This window comes from Zerene cesonia, chromosome Z (assembly GCF_012273895.1).
Source record: "Zerene cesonia ecotype Mississippi chromosome Z, Zerene_cesonia_1.1, whole genome shotgun sequence".
Taxonomy (NCBI): domain Eukaryota; kingdom Metazoa; phylum Arthropoda; class Insecta; order Lepidoptera; family Pieridae; genus Zerene; species Zerene cesonia.
In genome coordinates this window covers 6,981,611-7,003,468 of record NC_052122.1, presented here as the reverse complement: position 1 = coordinate 7,003,468, position 21,858 = coordinate 6,981,611, and the positions used below count along the sequence as shown (strand labels likewise).

The 21,858-nt window shown below is 32.1% G+C and overlaps 1 protein-coding gene across 1 annotated transcript in view; it reads right to left on the bottom strand.

Annotated features, from left to right (window-relative positions):
- Window positions 1–20,019, bottom strand: part of LOC119835544 (transient receptor potential cation channel subfamily A member 1) — a 52,949-nt gene extending 32,930 nt beyond the window's left edge. Inside the window, exons 1-2 of the mRNA XM_038360447.1 lie at window positions 19,894–20,019; window positions 804–976 (exon numbers count right to left, since the gene is read on the bottom strand). Coding sequence (XP_038216375.1) covers window positions 804–959 — 156 coding nt within the window. The 5' untranslated portion in view covers window positions 960–976; window positions 19,894–20,019. The remainder of the gene's footprint in view (window positions 1–803; window positions 977–19,893) is intronic.
- Between the last annotated feature and the right edge of the window lie 1,839 nt (window positions 20,020–21,858).

Here is a 21,858-nt window from a genome sequence, read left to right as displayed (position 1 = left end):
CTCTCTATCCACGTTATCCGTGTATGTCATGTTGGTGATCCTTAATGTAATAAATAAATAAATAAATAAATAAATAAACTAACTAGATATATTTGTCATAATAAGATATAGCTTAGCATAGCTTTCTTTTTAGTGCCGTAATTGCAAATGTTTGCGTTCTTAGAATCGAAATTACATTTTTTACTTGTTGGTATGTGCAATAAACACACATTCGTTTGAAATAATAAATGAAGTTTCGTTTCATTTTTGCAGTTTGTGTAGTCTAATAATTTTTATGTTTCAAAAAATAAAGGAGGTGGACTAAAGTCATAGCAGATGCTCAATCATCTTCTTATGTTTACAGGGTATATTTAACATATTTCTCGTTTGTGTGAAAGATCACCCATACGACATGATTAATTGCGAGGAAAGTTACTCTCGAGACGCTCTATCTTTATTGGGTATCAAATTTAAAGATTAAATAAATATCATGTTACGTTGATCTTTATTTTTTGTGTCTTTTATATATATGTATCATATTTAAAAAGTTTAACATATTGATCATGATTTCATTTCGATTCTAATCGACGATTGCAATATTTTTTTAGTAGACGTCTATTGAACTATAAACTATAACCTGCCTTTTATAAGTTTCATATTAATACGTTAGGCGGTTTTCGAGAAGAGAGAATGAGTAACTTCTCGTCTTTATATACATGTAGAAGAAAGATAGTCTATTGTGATGTGACTATGACGTCACAATAATACAGTCTATGCACTGATCGTCTACGTAGATAGAATTCAAAATCATCAGTGTTACTTACGGCTATACCGGATTTCCTGGATGCTTCATTAAACACATTGTTGGTAACAACTTGCGCAGTGGGAGTGGTGCCGTCCGCGACTGACAGGATCGCCGGCCCGTTGCAGGGCCTCGAAGCATCAGGCTGCTGCATGTCTCCCGCTCGAAACAGCCACATTATTGGCGAACCCACACCTGTGTATACAAAAAGGATAAAAAGGTTACTCTGTACAGTTGTTGACTCCTATCTTTAAAAGTACGAGTTAAATTCGTAAAAGTAAAAACTGATCATACCCTTATTTAAATTCTACTTATAATAGATTTTAATAAATTTTTCATCAATCATAATAATTTTAAGAGTAATATGGTAACATTTATGTAATAATATATTTCAGGTTTAACTATATTGTTATATCCAATATACATCTATATTTCATATCTCAATTAATAAATAACAGAAAGTGTTTTACTCTTGTTTCACGATTGAATACAATACACATCACTTATATGATTCGATATTTAAATCTTAGTATAGACTATACTATTCTATAGAGAAATTTCTTTTTTTTTTAATACGAAGGCATACTGTAAAAGTATCTATATACTAAATATGCTATTGAATCAAATGCGTAGTGACTGAATAAATCAGTGAACTTCTTTTCTACATGGCAACCTTAGCATTTATTTTTCTACTCCTACACATTATGGGAGTGAATAATTAGTACATTTTTCACGGCTAGACTCGACTAGTCCCAGACAATGATACATGATGTTCACTGTAACTTGAAGGACATTATATTATGGCGTCGTGAATAAACTTAAGTACAGCAAATGAAGAAAATACAAAATAGATCTTTATTAGGATAGACAAGTAATCGTGGAACATTTTATTACAAGCGGCGGGTTGACATGATTCATTATTATTGGGCAAATAAAACGAATGTTGGTAAACCGTGATAGGGCTTGTTTGAACTTAAATTGTTATAATGTGTTCATTGCTACCTAGCACCATATAACTAAATAGTTTCAGCCAGTCTATTGATTAGACCCTATACCTACACAGCATAGTTGAACTGAGCAAACGGACCCCTGGCTAACCCGGCGCCCCCCGTAACTGGACATGTCTATAATAATTATTGAATATATATATTTGACAATCTTTGCTTAGCTGATCGTAGGGTATGATTGAACAGTATAGGTACAAACTGTACGCACCACGAATCAACGCGAAGGTAATACTTTGATTCCTATATGTCCGTCCTGGCTCCACCCGGGTTGAACTGGGAAGAGTATAATATCCTATGACACTCACAGTTACAAATCAAACAATCACAGCTTACAAAATCTTAACGGCTTCTGAACGTCACATACTTACAAACTTTACCAATTTAATATATATTGCTATATGTGAATTTTATAATATACAGCAGTAAGTTAAATGTAACTAGTTAGAAAATTATGTAACATAATTTACCCAGCATATTCTGTTTACATTATTAAGTATGATTTTTACCTAAGAATATAACATTTTTCGAATTAATGGGTTCCATTTCAAAACAAAATTTAGATCCATGAGCAAATTTGACAAACAAGAGAAAACGAGCAGAATAACAAAAAAGCGGTGCTTTAAAAGCAGACAACTTGAAATTTACAGAATATTTAAACATCTGTCGCTGTAGATTTACCCAATTAAATATATAAGATTTTACGAGGTTTATTAGTATAATATAACAACTGCGAATTCTTATTACTAGATTAAAAAAATTGACGTGCTAAACAAATTACATTGCTCATTGTTATTAAAACTACATGTATATATTATTTTCTCCTCCTCGGCTTTACTCCGGGGACTTGCCAACAAAATAATTACTTTCATATTCAAAGTGAGCTTCACTGAAGTATTTGTTAATTAACAGGTAATTTAGTGTGAAATAGACTGATGTACTTGCATTCATACGTAGATTGGAACTGACCAGTAAAAGAAGAGGCGAGACTGCCTATTGTTTCAGTATTATGTTTTGTCGTTTAATGACTCTTTGAAATGTATTTGGTTTCATGTTGAAGAGAAAAATGTGTATCTCTTATATAAAAATAGGTTGTTATGTATACCAAAGTATATGACATTATGATCATAATGATTTTTTGGCCACACACGTATAAATATGATGTAACGCAAAGATTCTTACGGCGAATGTCTTCGAAAAGTAGAGAGTTAGTTAATTACGAATATTCACATGTTAAAGCATGCAAAACACGTGTTGCTAGACACGTGGTCTCTAGTTTCTAATAGGCGTTGGCCCCATTAACCCGATGAGTGATCTTTTTACTGATACTCACATCAAATTACGTAAATTGGTCACAGTAACTGTGTCTATAACAATTGTTACCAAGTTATTCTATTTGGCAAATTGTTTATGATCACGTGAGCTGTACACATGGCCATGGAAAATGGTACACTTTTCTCAATGGATACCTTCTTCTAAAACCCGTGGAGATGTCTTTGCGACGTTAACAATTAAATACATCACGTAATACAAAGAAGTGATTACTTCTTCAAGATTACTTACATTCAAAAACCTACTGAAGCAATTTTATCTGTCAATTTAGTTAAGCTGTGTCCGTGTGTGTTACCTGTATGTATATGTGTATGTTTAAATATGTATATGTTATATATTATATATGTATGTGTATGTATTATTTATATTTTATATATTTATGTATGTATCTATGTATGCATTGTTATTAATTTTGGTATATTTTTCTTTTTATTATACGTTCTATTCTTATAAACTCTGTTATTATTGCGCCTCCCTTTTACATTAGTATACCCTGCGTTTTCCTTGTCCACCAGGTTGTCTGGAAGAGATCGCTGCTTAAGCGATAAGACCGCCTGTTGTGCTCTTCATGTTAATATTATGTTGTTATTTATATCCTGTTTTTACTCTTCTTGTAAAGGTGCACAATAAAGAGTTTTTGATTTTGATTTTTTTGAAGTGATGTCTACACGTAACTTGTATTTAGAACATTTTTTCCCAAAAATCATGTCTAATTTTTGAGCGATATTGAACACAACACAAACGCGACATTTCTGTTTATGATATTATTTACACAGATAATTCGTTGTGCATGCGGACATTTATATCAACACTAAATTTGTCTACATGAAATGTTAGATATAGCAGTTTGCTGCAGTATTAACTTTGTTTGAGTTTGTAACCCTGATTAACACAGGATACTTTCTATCCTGGAATATGAGTGGAGCTTAACCGGTGTATGGCGCCACTTAAAATATACGAACATCATATTTAGTCGAGCTAACGTGACATGAAAGTAAAGTAATAGTCGTCTTCGAGTAAGAGCTTAGTTATAATTATAACGTAGCAGAATGTTGTTACGATGACGTAGGTCCGTAGCTTATAAATTGTTAAACTCGTAGCGTGTAGCATAAGCTCAATTTTGTTAGAAGAAATGTAAGAAAATGTATGTTGTAGCACTGTATGAAAAATGTTTATTTTTTTTCATTTGTCTAGTTTCTGGGCGAAAGTGTGAAATTCGATAGATCGATTTACTTATAGTTTAAAATATTAAATATTGAAAAGCCCAACTAAATTTCATAACATTATCATATTTAAAAAATCAACAAACTTAATTAAAACACAAATTAAAATGCGAACGGGTTATACCACAAAATGGAGAGTACGGAAAAAATTATGTTGGGTACACCACTACCACCATACTATCACTATATGTAAAAAAGATAAATAGACAGATGTAGTGGAATTTAAATGAATATCAAATGCTCTCATCGGACTACACAGATAATCAAACGTGCTTTTAACAGATTCCAGTCATCGCCCCGCTTTCATACGTGTCATACATATGTTATGGACGGTGGTTGGATTGTGATTTTTACTCTTAATGTATGGTTTTACAGGAGGATAAAACATTTATAAGATTACGATATATAAAATATTTTGAATTAAGGTTTATACGTGGTGGAACTCGATAAATATTCTTAAGTATTAACTATTATTCTTACATTAAAATTTTAACAACTTAGCCGAGGTGTAGGTAGGATTAAATAATAGCGATGTTTCAACGATACACTTAGTACAATATTCGAGCTACGAATTTGAATCCCTGCTGTATAATATTGGAATTTATTGTGAAAGAACTCAAAAAGATCGATCCAACAGTAATATAGTATGAATTCACCGCTGCTACTTTCGTATAGGAAATATATTGTTTTAATACCTAAAATTTGGATTGCAAATACATTCATACATTTAACATGTTTCTCATATTCACATATAAAAATTGATAAATCAATACTTCGAGATCCGGCCCATATCCTTTTCCTTGCCCTTCCCAGTTCTTTCCTTTATTCCTCTCATCATTATTTTCATAATCTCTTCCCAATTAAAGTCGGCAATCCATTTGTAGAGGCGAAAGGTCTGCAATTGACCTTACACCTCTCCAAATGTTCATGGGCGGTGGTAGCGCTTACCATCAGGCGACCCACCAGCTCCATTGCCGACTATGACATAAAAAAAGAGACAGAATAATCTAGCTCTGTACAGTTTAAGAATATGCACAAGCTAGTTTTAAATAATGATACCTAGTAGAATCTAAATATCTCAGTAGGTTCAGCATGGCACAGTAATGTAACAATTGAATGGTAAATAGATATATACATGTCCGATTTACAGTTTGATTCAATTCCTAGAGAACTTAAAGGAGAGGGCGAGATAAAATCAGTTGATTTTGTGCGAATTTTCATAGTCTTTTGATCGCAAACAAATTGAACGAATAAGTATCCAATCGTGTTATCATATCTAATAAAATACATTTCAGAGTCCCGACAACATCTATTGAATAAACTTTGAAGTCGTTCATACTTGACTGAAATACTTGTGTATTTATTTGTAAACTAGAGCGAAATACAAATAAAATATACCTGTACTAAAATTCTTAGTTATTCTTTTCTTTTTTTTACGTCATAGCGAGCAACTGAAGCGGTGGTCCATCTGATGGTAAGTGATCACGAATGCACTGCTTTTAGGGGTAAGGTATACCTTATATCTCTTCTTTTTAGAGAAGGGAGATGAACAAGGAAGAGAGAGGAAAAGGAAACGGGCCTCCGACTCCCCCACTCACTGTACATATATACGTAAACACAGTAGCATCCACTATTTCACATCGGCCATCTGGAGGTGTGGTATTTCACCGGTTCGAGCTGGCTCCATTTATACCGAAGCGTGCTTGAATCCCGCTTTGAAATTGTTGGTTGACTTTACTGAATTTCTTTCTAATAATCTTTCTAATAATTAGATGTAACTTCACTTGACCGGCACTCTTGATATAACCTATTCATAATTAGGTTCACGGCGTCTAACACGCGCGAGCAAGCTTTCTATGAATTTCTCGTTATATGATATATTATGCATATTTTTTTCTATTTTCTGTTTAGGTACTAATTACGTTTCGTTTATTACTGTATATCAGGTTTCATTTTCCTCGCATGTGATTATAGTAGCGTCAACTATTAGAGATAAAGAATATGAACAACTATGTGGGGTACAAAACATTTTCATATCGAAAAATTTTGTACTATTTTGAACTGAGATTCAAAAATAACCCAAACAGACTACAATATAATACAACAATCACTAACTATAATGAACCATTGACTAAAAAAATAATCGTTTTCTAAAATTAAAAAAAAACAACTTGTAGCCGGTGTTACAACGATATCGTTGCTAAAGACAGATTATTTACTTTTATTACTAAACTTTGCATAGGCGCATTTTTCCCTGAATTTGACAAAGCGAAAATAAGACAAATAGGACGAAATTCAGACATAGATTTTGGTGTACTAACATTTTTAATTTGATCTCGTCGGCCTTACTATATGTAGTAAGGAGCTTTTAGGTTTATGAAGTGATAAGTTAAGTTATATAAAATTTAATAGCAAATATAGGATTGAACAGCTTAGGAGCGGTACTCGACGTATAACTTTCAACCAAGGATTGATAAATCAGCCCATATACAACTAAATGATGTAACAAGTAAAATCAACGAATCGTATATTCAGTCTTAGCGGTTGACATATTCAATAATATTCGACGACACGCTTTTTGAGAAGTGTTTGCTACGTGACCTTAAGGGCTTTTACATTACAAGCAGTATCTACGTGACAGACGTACAAAAACGTTAACATTGTGGCAAGAAAATAAGATGTTCTAAAGAAGATTAAATGTCTGAAAATGCCTTCAGGTTGTGTTATTGTATATAACTTCATTTAATGGTGTATATGACATAATAGTTTTTAAGGTTCCATAAAGACTTAGGATAAGGAATATAGAATAAATAATTAATTAATATAAAAAATTAATTAGTCGTCATAATAATGAGAACAAAGAGAACTTTTTCATTTTCGATGTATTGGGGCAATAATAATTGATCTGTACATTACAGGCTTCTCTGTGATTAAGTCGTTCGATTACTACAAAAACGTTCATATATATTTATAGCCCTTATACACTCAGTTAAAAATCACATTCGCTTCATTCTTTTTTAAAATCCTTGCTTTACCGAGAAGTTTAGATAAAAATATAAAGTCACACAGAACATTGTATAAGTAAACTCGATTAAAATTTGAAATACACCACCGCTAATTACTATTGGCCATCTTGGATTTTAACTGTTTTCAAAATAGTAAAAATAGTCAAACTCCTTTTTAACCTTTTTTATTTGATACGCATATTGAAGGAGTTGTTAAAAATATTTGATCCGCCATATTGTAGCGGTCACCATCTTTGACTTTCGATTTTCGTCGAATATAGCTGAGAACATTCCTAAGTTACTACAGGCCACCTTTCAAAGAAAGAAACTCTTAATCGAAATCGGATCACCCGTTCGGGAGCTACAATGCAATGACTGACACTAATACACATAGCAGCACAAAATTTAGAGTCATTTATTTAAACTAAAGCTTTATTTAAAGTCTCATTTTATTGTTAGATCCGGCAATTCACAACAATAAATAAAATTGGAGTGTTTGTTTGCGATAACATCATATACTATTTTACATATATTACTATTATATTATATATGATGCGTATGTATTAGACTTATATAATCGAAAATATTACCCATCTTCTGACGCAGTCGTATTAAATAATTCGTTCGTATTAAATGTTAACGTCTGTCAAATATGACAGACGTTAACATTTCACAGCCAAACTGCGGTGACCAACAAGAGAATACTTTTTAAATCTCTAATAAGGTCTCTTAACTCATATAAAGGAAAATTCAATTATATTTCACTAAGCCCAATTTTCACACCATTGGTATGTCCATACTATCTACTGTAATACTAGCGAACAAAGGACACAGGGCATTCCGCCAATCTCGTTTTAGTCATTAAAAGTCAGTAAAAGTCATTGAATTTTCAATTAATGTCTGTTTATATAAAGCTTGTTTCATTTTATTTTACTCTGATAGCGCTATGTATAATGTTGAAAAAACCTATTAGATAGAGACTTAATTAAATTTGCACACCAGCAGTTCGATCCAACTTAAAAGATAGGATAGTTAATATTAGTTTAAAAACGATAAGCGTTAATGACAATACTAAGCCATAATATTACATAGCATAATCTATATTATATATAAACCGACTGGTAAAATTTTTTGTCACGGTCACATAAAATTCGTTCATAGTATGAACGACTGTCCTAATTGAGTAATGCGATACTTATTCTAATCTTATTAAACATTTACGAAGAACGAAATAAACTAAACTGTTTTCCACGAGTGTACATCTAAAGTTCAGTAAGTAGATGCCTTTTAATTGTAACCTATACCAAAACTAACAAGAATGCGAATAAAACGATGGAATGTATGTCAGTATGTAGCTTTTATCTACCGTAATATTATGTTAATGTTCTTTAAATAATGTACATAACACATAATATATAGAATAGGTGTTCTTGCTGAAATATTTCATCGAATACATTAATTAAGCACGAACTATTTTCGCAATAATTATAAGTAACAGTGAATGCACATATTAATTAATAAAACTGTCTCTTTGTAAGAAATGTCTTTCAGTTTACAAAATTATTCAAATGTGTTTATTGAAAAGCAATTACCGTTAAGAGATAATTTGTTTGCTTAATTGAATTCATTAAAAACAAAGGGAAACATTGCACGTGTCGTTTCCATGAAACGAAACAAATATATTTGGCTACCTACGCATTATTTATAATTGATATTCGTTTCAAAATTCTCGAAACCTAGAAACGTTCTCATGCATGAAAATTTAACAATACAAAATACTCTACATGAGGCGGGGGATTCGAACTAACGCATATCTTTAAATCATAAACACTATATAAATAAATTGCTGCAGCTGCAAAAACACACATTTCTTTCTTTTTTTATCTTTGGTAAAGAGGCAGTGCAAAAGGGTTGCTAGTTCGTGTAATAAGTAGCAGTTGAATTCATAATTTTTAGTCCAATGGCCCTATGTGTAAAGCTGATACAATCGCTATTCTATCAGCTTCATTGATGATTCATAAAAATAGAATTATTTCAAACTTACTATAGGTAAAAAAAAACCAGAAACGACTTTAAATTTTCATTGTTTTGCATTTGATTTATCAAGTTTGTTAGAGAGAATTCATCATCAGTAATTAATCAAGGGTACTTATTTACGCAAAATATATATCTCTGTCTATGTAATGTGTATTCCTTTATGTATCTTTTTTGGTTTTTGCACTATCCCAGAACTTCGTACATTTCCTTTCCTACAAGGTTGCCTGGATAACGATACCTTTTTTGTTTCGTTTACTGTTTCACTCGTTATTTCTGTCTGTATGTGTTAAGTTTATGCAATAAAGCATTATAAATAAATAAATCAAATTCAGGCGCAAAAGTCATACCAGAAATCGCTCCATTTCGTCATGAAACAGACAAATAAACAAATACACTTTTATATTTATTATACGGGTATTTATGTTTTGTTATATGTCTTGACGAATACATAACAATATCACTATTAAAGTGCATGCTATTACAGCACCGTTCGTATAATGACAATACATTATTGTGCAATTTTTATATTATACATTTGATTTTACAGGGAACACACGTTCCATATTATATTTCTCGACGATCCCTTTATATCTAACCGTATTAGATGATGATATATATAAAAACGAATCGTTAAATGTTTTGCTAAGCATATAACTCAACTAAAATGGTAAATTTTTATTATACGTTTTAAATACCATGGATGAAGTCGGAGCGTAACGCTAATAATCTGTAATATTAAAAAATTATTTAAACTAATTGTGACTCAGTGGTGAGGACCTCGGATAGGGGGGGGGTTGTAGGCAACGCCAATGTGCAGTATATAAATTGATTTATCAAAAAATTTATGATTTCATACAATGACTAGCTGCGCCCCGCGGTTTCACCCGCGTAAGTCCGTATCCCATAGGAATATCGGGATAAAAAGTTGCCTATATGTTATTCCAGTTATCCAGCTGTCTACTTACAAAATTTCATTGCAATTGTTTCAGCAGTTTTTGCGTGAAAGAGCAACAAACACACACATATCCTTACAAACTTTCGCATTTATAATATTAGTAGGATTCATCACTATAACACAATATGGAACGGATGTCGTTTTCACGAATCGCTAAAAACCAGCGTGTTCTAAATTCCAGGTTTCAAGTTTAGCACAAATTGGATTTGAAGCCAATTCTAACAATCTACATTTGACCGGCTCGAAATGGAGTGTCGATTCAGGTTACATGGACTGTCGTTTGTGATAACAGCACGGTATTAAGTATGATACTGACAGGTTTACAGAGATTTTGCTTGTTATTTTATTTGAAGCGCATATACTTTTTTTTTTTTTTATGTCATAGCGGGCAACTGAGCTGGTGGTTCGCCTGATGGTAAGCGATCACCACCGCCCATGAACATTCGCAAAGGTAAGGCCTCTGCGAATGCGCTACCCGCTTTTTTGGGATAAGGGAAAAGGAATGGATTAACGACTGGAAAGAAGGAATGGACTGGTGAGGAAAAGGAAACGGGCCTCCGGCTCCCCCACTCACCGTACGAAACACAGTGGCATGCCACTATTTCACGCCGGTTTTCTGTGGGGGTGTGGTACTTCCCCGGTGCGAGCTGGCCCAATTCGTGCCGAAGCGTGCTCGACTCCCACAATAAAACTGTATGTATTCATGTTGTATTTTCGACACGCTTTTATTAGCTTCACTTTTTTTTGTATGGTTGTATGTTTGTATGTCAACGTATGTAGTCAACTCCTTAAGAGTCGATCATAGTCCACTTTAAACGGACAGATTGAATTCAAGCTTTGAACACTTGTTAGGGAACGGAGGAGTTTCATGAGTTTATAAGATAAAATTGTCCTGATTAGGATCCACCGCATTAAACAATTTAAATTTTACTGATTCTGTTATTGAAGCGTGTTCTTTATAATGTGGTTGTATAAAAGACAATTACTAACTAATAATTAATTAATATAACATAAGGTCAGCAACAAAAATAATAATATTAAAATATATATATATATATATATATATATATATATATATATATATATATATATATATATATATATATATATATATATATATATATATATATATATATATATATATATACATATAAGTCATAGTATAATACAATTCTCCTTAATAAATTTGAGGTTTTAATCCAAAAAATCAAAGTTCCAATTAGAGCTAATTATAGATCTTTGCCAAATGCATCGCTTTATAGCAAACAACAATCGCACGCTCTTCTTACATATGTATCTTAGTACCTATATCGAATTATACATTACGATTCAATTTTATTTAAAAAATCTAGTCTAAAAAATGTTTGATTAAGACCGCGCGGCAGAAGTGGAAACAAATGATGTGTAGTTTAGATTTAGCACATCCTTGAATGGAAGCTAGTGTTACATATCTATATTTTTGGTTATTCCGTTACATATTATATGCCATATAGTATAGGATTGAATATTAAAAAAATGGAACATAAGTAATTCTATCTTTTGAACGCGTTGACCTATAAGTTTGGGGTTTTAGGACTTTAATTTATTTTAAGATAGGCTCAATTTGTTATTAGTTTATGCTCTCTATCTTAAGCCGCTACTTATAAAATCAGTGGTGGCTCAAAGGACCTTGAACTTAAAAAGTCGGGGGTTTGAAACCAGGCGAGCGTACATGAAATAAATAGCGCCCATTAGGATTACATCACCACTGCTCGAGACGGTGAAAAAACATCATGAGGAAACCAACATGTGAATGAATCAAAAAGTTTTACGACATATGACGTCTGCCACACTTGGCCAGTGGTGGTTTGTGACCTGAACCTTCAGGAGGCCAGTGTACCTACAATGGGAACATACATGGGCTGATGTTGATGATCTTAAGCCATTTCTGAGAAAAAGTTCTTGACAGACTGCCGGACAGACAGACGGACAAGCGGACAGATAGACAAGCGGACGGACAGGCAGCCGAACAGATGGAAAGACGGACAACAACGTGATCTTATAAGGGTTCCGATTTTTTCCCTTATAGTAACGGAACCCTAAAACGATGAATGTCACGATAAATATTATCATCTAACAAAGTGAAGTCTGAAAGAACGTTGTAACCTGACTGTTAAACCTGTAGAAATGCTAACAAGCTTTGGCTGTAAGTCTAGTTGAAAGAAATAAAACTGAAATGAAAAAAATAGAAGATATTTTTCTTCTTGCTGTAAAAGCAATATCAGTGCTCTCGGGAAAATACTAAGGAATTTTTTCTGTAATGCAGTCAACGTTTGTACTTTCGTCTCAAGAATAAAGGCTACGGATAAGTCATATTATCAGTGTATGAGAAATCTTGATAGCGGGCTCTGTTTTGTACCTTGTTGTTTGATTAACCTTATCATGGCCTCTTACCGTACGCCATTCATGAATGAATAAAATCGAAATATAAGGCATATAAAGTGGTTAGGATCTTATGAAATAACCTTATACTAAAACTGAAAAATTTTCAAATTAAATTTGTAATGTTGCCCATAATTATTTATTTCTAGCCTTATAATTGTTTTTGTCATAATGATGTAGGCTAATAAGCGAGACACCTTAACAAAACAAAGCCACGGTGATACAGAGCGTATAATTCAGAGGTAGATAACAAAAGTTATGAAACAGACACTGGGCCATAAAAAAATCATAAACATAAGTGCTCAAGTACATAAGAAAAGGAATAAGGACGTGAAAAGAATTATAGAACTCTGGGACGTGAGGCTTGGACGGCGATAAATCGTGCAGTTAGGTAAGCATCGATGCAGTAATTTTATTCTTTTGAAATATCGCATTTTAATGTGTTTTTCAAGGAGTTTCAGTTCGAGTGTGCTATTGAAAATTTTAATGCTTCAAAATACCTTTCATGAAAGAAAAATATAGTGTTACGATCTTAATGGGAAAAACACTATCAAATGACCTTTAATAGCAAAAATTTTGAAAGGTATATTAAATTAAAATTTCGATTTATTCATTTTGTTGGCACCGCCTTAATAGAAATCACTTTAAAACAGACTGTAGACTATATTTACGATTATCGATATATTATATATAAAAGTTTGTATGGATACCTATTGTATGTTTGTTATTATAGTATCGATATGTCTATCTTTTGCGCGTTCACCACATGAGCTTATAAAAAATAGTAATCATGTTTCACTGAAACGTGCCGTTATAATAAATTTAGCTGTGTAGATGAAAGTGTGTCTACAGTAGGCTAGCAAAAAGTGGGGAAGAGATCGCAAATTTTGTACAAAAATTGTAATTTTCCCTTTGCTGCTTTATATTTTTCTTAATTTTATAGAATTTAAAAGCTTTATAAATGACATATTTTTAAAGAACAGAAAAATTTGACATCTTTATGTCGTTTGCACCTTAATTAGTCACAAAAAGTCAGCAATGGTGTTAACCTAAGTGTTATGCTTAGTTAAGCAATGCTCTTTATTTGATATCGGTATCAGAATATTAATCCTTATCCATTAAAATTGTTTGATAAATTAGATTGTTTACTTACCTACTCTAACTGTAAATTCCACTTTAAATTTCGAACTTTTCGTTTAGAAGTTACGATCCAGGGTATAAATATTCTCTAAGTTATTAATATAGTTTAATTTTAATATATTTTAGTTTCCAATGCGAAAATTCGCCCGGTAACGGTACTTTATAAACTAATATTTACTAATATTTTAGCACTTAGAGACCCACGTCTGTAAAAACTTGAGGCTACTATCTATCTCCGAACGACTCAAGCGATGCCGGGGCAAGCAGCTAGTAAAGCACATGTTTATAAAGTTCATTGTCAGGACCAATTTTTTAATGGCAGAGTAAGCAAAGGAGCAGATGGGCCACCTGATGAAGTTATTTTGATAATATTCGTTATGACATTGAAAATCTTGGGTCAAGACCACGTGATAGTGATGGCCTACCAGTAAGTGGTCTAGCACCACCTGTATTGTATTTTCTTGTGTTTGATTGTACGCGAGTATTATACATTTAGAAATTAAACGTGACCACGCTCGCTGTAAAGTGTTCGAAACGTCGGGTTAATAATATAATGAATAAATCGCGTTTAAAATCCGTTGAAAAGTTTTTAATTTCTAAACCACCTATATTGTTTTGTCTTTTACCCACACTCGAGGTAGGTACCTTGTACGGTTTGACGGAAAATAATTGGTATTACGACATATTACGTCGTCCCAATGACATTACATCTCTTCAAAACTATACAAATTCAATATAATACCGCAATGTATTATTACTTTCAATACCGCCATCAACATCGATTTCCTATCAAGCGCCGCATTTATTTTTATCTGTAGAATATCTTAACCAGCTGTTTCTGGTAACACAAATGTATATAATGCTCTTAATAGTGCAATTCCGCCGACAACACAGAGCAACCAAGTCACATAATGTCCTAAGTGTGCAATATATGATAATATAATAGCAATAAGTACACTGTACACATAATACAGAATTACTATAGGTGGCCAAAGGAGTAAGTAACGTTATTGTTCGCTTCTACATTGTGGCATTACACAGCATTAAACTTTTAATACGTAGTTCACAGATATAGTTTAAAATTATGTAACATTTTGACATATGCCATCGAATACTTCTCCAATTCCAACGAATTGAAGGAGTATTGGGGGAATTTATCTTCTGTATATGGCAGGAAATTTGTACCTAAAGGAACAAAAAAGGATTTTTTTATTTAAACTACCGGGCGTTAGCGACCATCCATCAGGGGCGGACCACTAGTATGGTATAAAAGATACGATGTTTTATTCATATATGTTGCTGTTTAAAAAACATTCAGTCACTTAATCCGAAACTCAAGTATAACATTTCAGAGCGTGTCTGTCCTCTCAAAGATCTAGACTGGAGATTAAAGAATTCTTAAGTTTCAAAGTAATCTGCATACCGCAACAAACTGTTCATAAGGTATCCAGTAACTAACAAGAGCATTAAACTACTTCATAAATGAACTTGGAGACTTAAATCTTGAGCAACGCATAGCAGACTAGCCTTCGAGCCGCGGCTCCGCTCGTGTAGTCAAATTAAGTTCGTTTGGGAGTTAACATGTTTCACTGCATTAAATATCAGCCTACATAACTCTCTATCTAGCCTTATAAAAATTAGATACAAGAAATATATAATATCACTCCGTTGCTACGTCAAAGAAATACAAACAAACAAATACCCTTTGGCATTAATTATAATAAAAAAGATATATAATGTTCTATGCCCTGTAAAATTTCAAGTGGCAACGAGACTAATTTCTGAGAAACTTATACAAGAATTTTCCATATTCCTTCACATTGTAAGCTGTTGTTTAAATATTTGTCGTAACGTTCCATCATACTCTTCATTGAATGATTAATGCACTAAACGACGTTAACTAGAGAGGCTAACGATATAGGCACCGATCTACGTCATGAGTTACAGTTCTCTGGGTAATTACGGCTATTTTTTACTTCGATGTCATTTTCTTGAATTTCTTACAAGGAAAAACTAAGTAAACATGTGAAAGAAAATATATTATTGTCAATGGTTATTATAATAAACACTTCACTTAAAAGAGCTATCTATATTTCAAAGATAGCGGGACAGATATTTGGAAAAGGTTTAATCAGAAAACGGTCTGTAAATAACATCTCCGAAACCCTGCCACTACTCTAGGGCCTCTTTTTCATTATTGTACCGATCTTCAGGTTTATCATGTTCTCCTACTTTCACTGCGAGTGTTTATTTTTAACTATAAGATAGTGGCATTGCTTTTGCAACTACGTCTCTAAAATCGGAATTCAGGATGCATAAGCGACGTACAAAGTTTAAAGCAATAACATATAAGAAAACACATTGATCTATACTGTAGTAAGGACACTCATCTTAATGATAACGTGGTGAAACATTATATTCATATGCATATTATAACACTATAGCTGGGAATTTTCTATATAATAGACAATTAATACGCCAACAGAAGAAAAATATCGTTTCATCCATTTATTTTTATCTTTAGAAATAGAAGCGACTGCATTGCGATGCCGTTATAGCCTAAGACTCAGAGATATAATAGCACTGCAATACCCGCTCGCGTCTTCTCTGCTTTTATACCAAAAATGTTTTAGAACATAATCGATTTAGAAGTGTTCATGGATGATTTTTAAAAATATAAACTTATGTTTGTTTGTGGTTTATTCTCAAAGTAAAAGTACGCAATAGCTAAACTGCTATGAAAGGTCATTTGTACCATTTCCACTGAGGCTATGGCGTCATATCGCTCTTGTAAATATATTCTAATAGCGGAGTATAAAACGACGTTCACCGAGCTGGTTAATGGATGAAAAACAATTTTTAATAAATTAAATATCATAATAAATACATTGTGATGTGTATGATGAATTAAAGAATATAACATCTTTTTCAACCTATCATAAGTACGAAGCCTAGGTATATAATATGCAAACGTTAATTTGAAAATTTATTCCCCATCATAGTTTTTGGGTAAGCAGGCATATACCTGCAGGCTCATACATATTATCAATAAGTAAATCGTACAAAAAAAAACATTACCTAGTAACTTTGTTAACCAGACAATGTGTAAACTTTATGTATACTAATATTATGACGAGGATATTTGCGTTTTGAATGTTTGTCATATTGTCACACAAAAACTACTAGAGCGATTTAAAAATTTCTTTCAACATTAGAAAGCTTCATCTTTTCTGACAAAGCCTGCTGTACCAAGGACAAAACCGGGACGGACTTTTAGCGTCAAAATAAATGTATCATTAACACGATGCCGAATTCTGGTCGGGTTAAAAAAGTAAATTTCAAGATAACTATGTTTTAGGCTGAAAATTAAATTAGTTCCATTAACCGAACTGGTCTAAATTGGATTTATATTCGTATCGTGTACTAAAAGTTTGCCATAAATGAGAAACCTTTCACATCAAAGTTCAGTAATAGTTAGGTATGATTGTAATGTTTTTAATGATAACAACAGATAAACCGCTATATAAATACGTTTGAATAAACATAGTTGCACAATTATAATGCATTGCAATCATAGTCATAATCTACACTAGACGAAATAGTAATGGAAAGTAGATAAGGTGTCCCGCAGGAATAATGTCTAGTGTAAAATAAATCAAAACAAAACTTAAAATAATGAGAAGAGATACGAATATTAAAGAATCAATCGTCTAAAATATCGAAAAATGTTAAACAAATGGATTTGATTTTTAGCGTGTTTGATACTTGTGTTGATAAATGCATGGAAAACATAAAATTTTCTGATAAAAGCCATTTATATAACATCGATAAACGTTTAAAAAGATGGGGAGAATTTGTAGAATTCATTGTAAGTAAATATCTTTTTATATTATTAGTCAAAAACTCCACAAACAGTATTAAAGATACTTTAAAGTTGCAACGTTTAAAATTACAACCAAACAATACGATCGCAATGCATTGAAAAACTTACCCAGCGGTAACGTAGGAATGGCATTTTCATGCAATCTTTATAATTTATTTCTCTATTTAAATCGAAACGGTTTCCGAACGCTGCGGCAGCGTGTCAGGCATCGCGAGGCGAAATTCAAATGGGCCCTCGCCACCCTACACATGCGTGTTGAGTTTGTAATCGAACAAATTCAATGGATATTTGTGGAAAAATCCCATGGTTCCATGTTATGCTTTTGTTACGAACCGGGTGCCTTTAGTCAAGTAAAGTCTAGGTTTCATTATCTTGTAACATATACAATATATTTTATAAACATTTATATGTATACGTATATTGTATACGTTATAATATAAGAAAGTCGTTTCAGTTCCACAACTTATATCAAGAATCATTGGACTTAAATTATGTTTGATTTTTTTTTTGTTGGAATTGATTCTTAAAATTTTAAAAGTTCAATAAAAGCCTAAATGTGCTAGCCAGGGCGTGCTGCTAGTGCTCTATTATGAGAAAATGCATTATGTAGTGAAAAATAAATGAACCCATTTAACAAACATCGTTACGGCTAAGTAGAAAAGTGCAGTCGAAACTCGTTTACCATTTACTATAATATTAAGTGTTTATTTAACGCTTATATTGTGGAAATAAATTCTATTCGTTGTTCTACAACAAAACATATTATACTAATCATAACTGTATAATTTATACTGTGTATTTTTTTGAATATTCTTTGACGCTAAAAAAATTTAACGATTTTTTTTTTTATTCTGCTATGTTATGAACATTGAGATTATATTGAATATATAATAGAGTTACAGGTAGGTAACAGTAACAGGTAGGTACATAATAGCGCCCTCTAGTGGTAGACAAAATAAAACTCTTGTGATCATTCTGCGAGATTAAACTGAAAATATTTAAGGCGTTATAATAGTGAAACTGGATTATAAATTCTAGTAAATATTAATGCGAAATATGTAAGAATGTATGATCACGAGTTACGCCGTGGGTTACAACAAGTATAATATAAATCATTAATATATATGTATGTTATGTACATATATACATAATAAATTAACGTTAATACTTGGTTTGTTTCATAGAATAGCAACTTGGTGTGTCGGGCAGGAGGCACGGCCTCAGGACTTTCGAAATTAAGAAAAATTACAAGTGGCAGTTCAACCCGCGGGACGTAGCTAGTAAATTTCTATTGCCAAAAAAGCAAAATTTTGAATGAAATAGTATTTTTATTTACTGTACTAAATAGTTTACAAAAATATAAATAAAAACTGATTTTATTCAGAATATTAGATTTCTAATGAATAGACATATCGATAATGTCCGATAATGTGAAGGAGTTGACTAAATGTTATGATGTATCGCCGCGTCATCAAAACGACTCAACGGCCGACCGCTTTTTTATGATGTTATTGTAAGATCTCAAGTATCGTCGTCAAACTGTTTACATTTTATTGTAGCGTAGGAGTTTGAATTTCCTTTGAAGATTTATATTTTTTAAAATGTATTTGTCACCATGACTTAGAAATTTTCGCTTCGTCAAATGAATATTTTCCTTCTACCTTATTTTTTCTTTTATAACAGAAAAGAAGGCGGTATATCAAAAAATATCGTTTACAGAATTAAAAAATATGGCGTGATTGCTGAGTAATCGTTATTTTCGTAAAGGTACTTCACTGGTCTCCCGTTAGTTCTAGACTTAGACTTTGCATAGGTAACTTTGTAAAGCCTGCTGTTGCCCAGGGGATATATTATATTCAAATCAGCGTCAGAGTGCATTGCATAACGACACGTAAGACAAAAACTTTTTTTTTTGCACCCCTCGCAATAATTCAAGTAAAACTAATACTGAAATACATATTAGTATAATTGCTTATTTTCTTTTAATATCATCATATTATACGCAATAAACACTTTCGTTGCAACATCGTTGCAATGCAGCGTCCCAAAAGCAAGAATATACCTACTATATCCAGCGATTGCAAGATCAAATAAAAGTAACAATGAACTTACCGTACAGAATCGTGGAATATCCCTCAGCACAAAACTTTTATTTTTGGTTCGAAGCGGTTTCGGAACGATACAAGAGCGTGTCAGGCTTGGACATCGCGGCGCGAATGTCAGTTGAACTGTCACTGGCGCCACCCGCCACACATGCGTGTTGCATTTGCTGGCCGATTGCATAAATTCAACAGACTCCTCTATTTGCTAATTTTTCCCATGTCTAATTATTGTTAATTAGAACCATGTAGTAGTATATTTCAGATTGAACGACAGAAAGGAAAAATTCAGCCATTTTTCTAAATATGTATCACCATGTATAATAAAATAAAGCTCTCCACGTCACCGCGTCTGTGTATTTGGTATGAACTCAAAAACTACTACACTGATTTTCATTCAGTTTTGAACCAATATACCAGGTATTCGAGGAAGATTTTAGTATTTGTTAAGTTTGAAACAACGCGAGTTACGGGAGGTAAGCTAGAATTGTATAATGTATGTTCTGTTTCACTTTCATGTGTTTTATTTAAATTTTATCAGAAGACAACTCACATTTTTTTGGTTGTAAGTAAACAGCAATTTAGATAAGTTTACTACAATTTAATATATGAATTGTTCGAACAGAGAGAAAACAAAAAATTCTGTATTCTTAAAACTGTGTAGCTATAAACATTGATAATAGAATAATAAATAAAACGTTAAGACAGTTAAGTATGAAATGATTTCTGACTTATCGGATAACGGCATCTGTGTGAATTTTTCGGAACTTTATACCATAAAACTTTGTTCATATTGCCAAGTTCATCTCTCACGCGGATAAACATCAATTCAATGTTTTGATAATTTAATATTAAAGTATTAAAATAAAAATATCTTTAATATGATTGAGGATTAAAGTTAACATTATTTTATGTTATAACAGTTCCACTTCATTTTTCTTTTCTGTCCGTATTTTTACAATAAAGTTTTGTTTTTTAGCCATACCATAGATAACCTAATATTATACTGCCTTATTATTGATCGTTATATTGAGGCTAATCAAAAAATGAAACAGCAAATAAACAGAGAAGGTATATTTAACAATAATCCAACTATTTAATAATGGTACTTATAAAAATGTGATACTAAACGAGTTAAAAATTAAATTTATATTAATAGCTTATCTATAAAATCCATCAATAATGTTGTACAATCAAAATAAAGTACAAATGCGATGATAATTACAATTAAGATTAATAGAAAGAAGACAATAATCGGTATTTTACAATCTTCACTTTTACATATTGCTTTTAAGCACCGCATCAATTTTCCGAACGGGTTCGTCCATATATCAGAATAGCTGTAAAATAAACTGCGTTGAAATTAATGTATTATTATATATTTATTGAGAAATTTTGAAGAATAGAAAAAACGAGGCAGGATCCGAACCTGCGTTTCTTATATATATTTATTTTTAATAAGATGAGCATCAGATATTCTTTCATCAAAAATAGAATAATTGAAAGATACGAATATAAATCTTTATTAATATTATAAAGCTGAAGAGTTTGTTTGTTTGGTGGACACTCTAATCTCAGTAACTACTGGCCCAATTGAAAAATTCTTTCAGTTTTAGCCCATTTATTGAAAAGGCTTCAGGCTTCAGGCTACATAATCATGGGTAAAAGGGGTACAGCTAGCACAAAATAAATAAACATTTGTAAAATTAATTTAACATTTTGTTCCACGGATAGAGTTCGTTAGAACATTTGAATAAAAATAGTAACGTCAAACGAGGTTCTTTCGATAACCTCCATAGTTAAAAATTGCTGAATATGATATTTAAAGACATTTTTGGCAACATAAAGTGCAAAAAGTTATTTCGCCAAAAAGTTGGTAAAAGAAAACTGTTTCGTCCTACAAAAAATTACCAATACTACCTAACATTTAAATTGGGTTATTGCAAAAATTTCAAAAAATATGTAACTTTCAATTTAA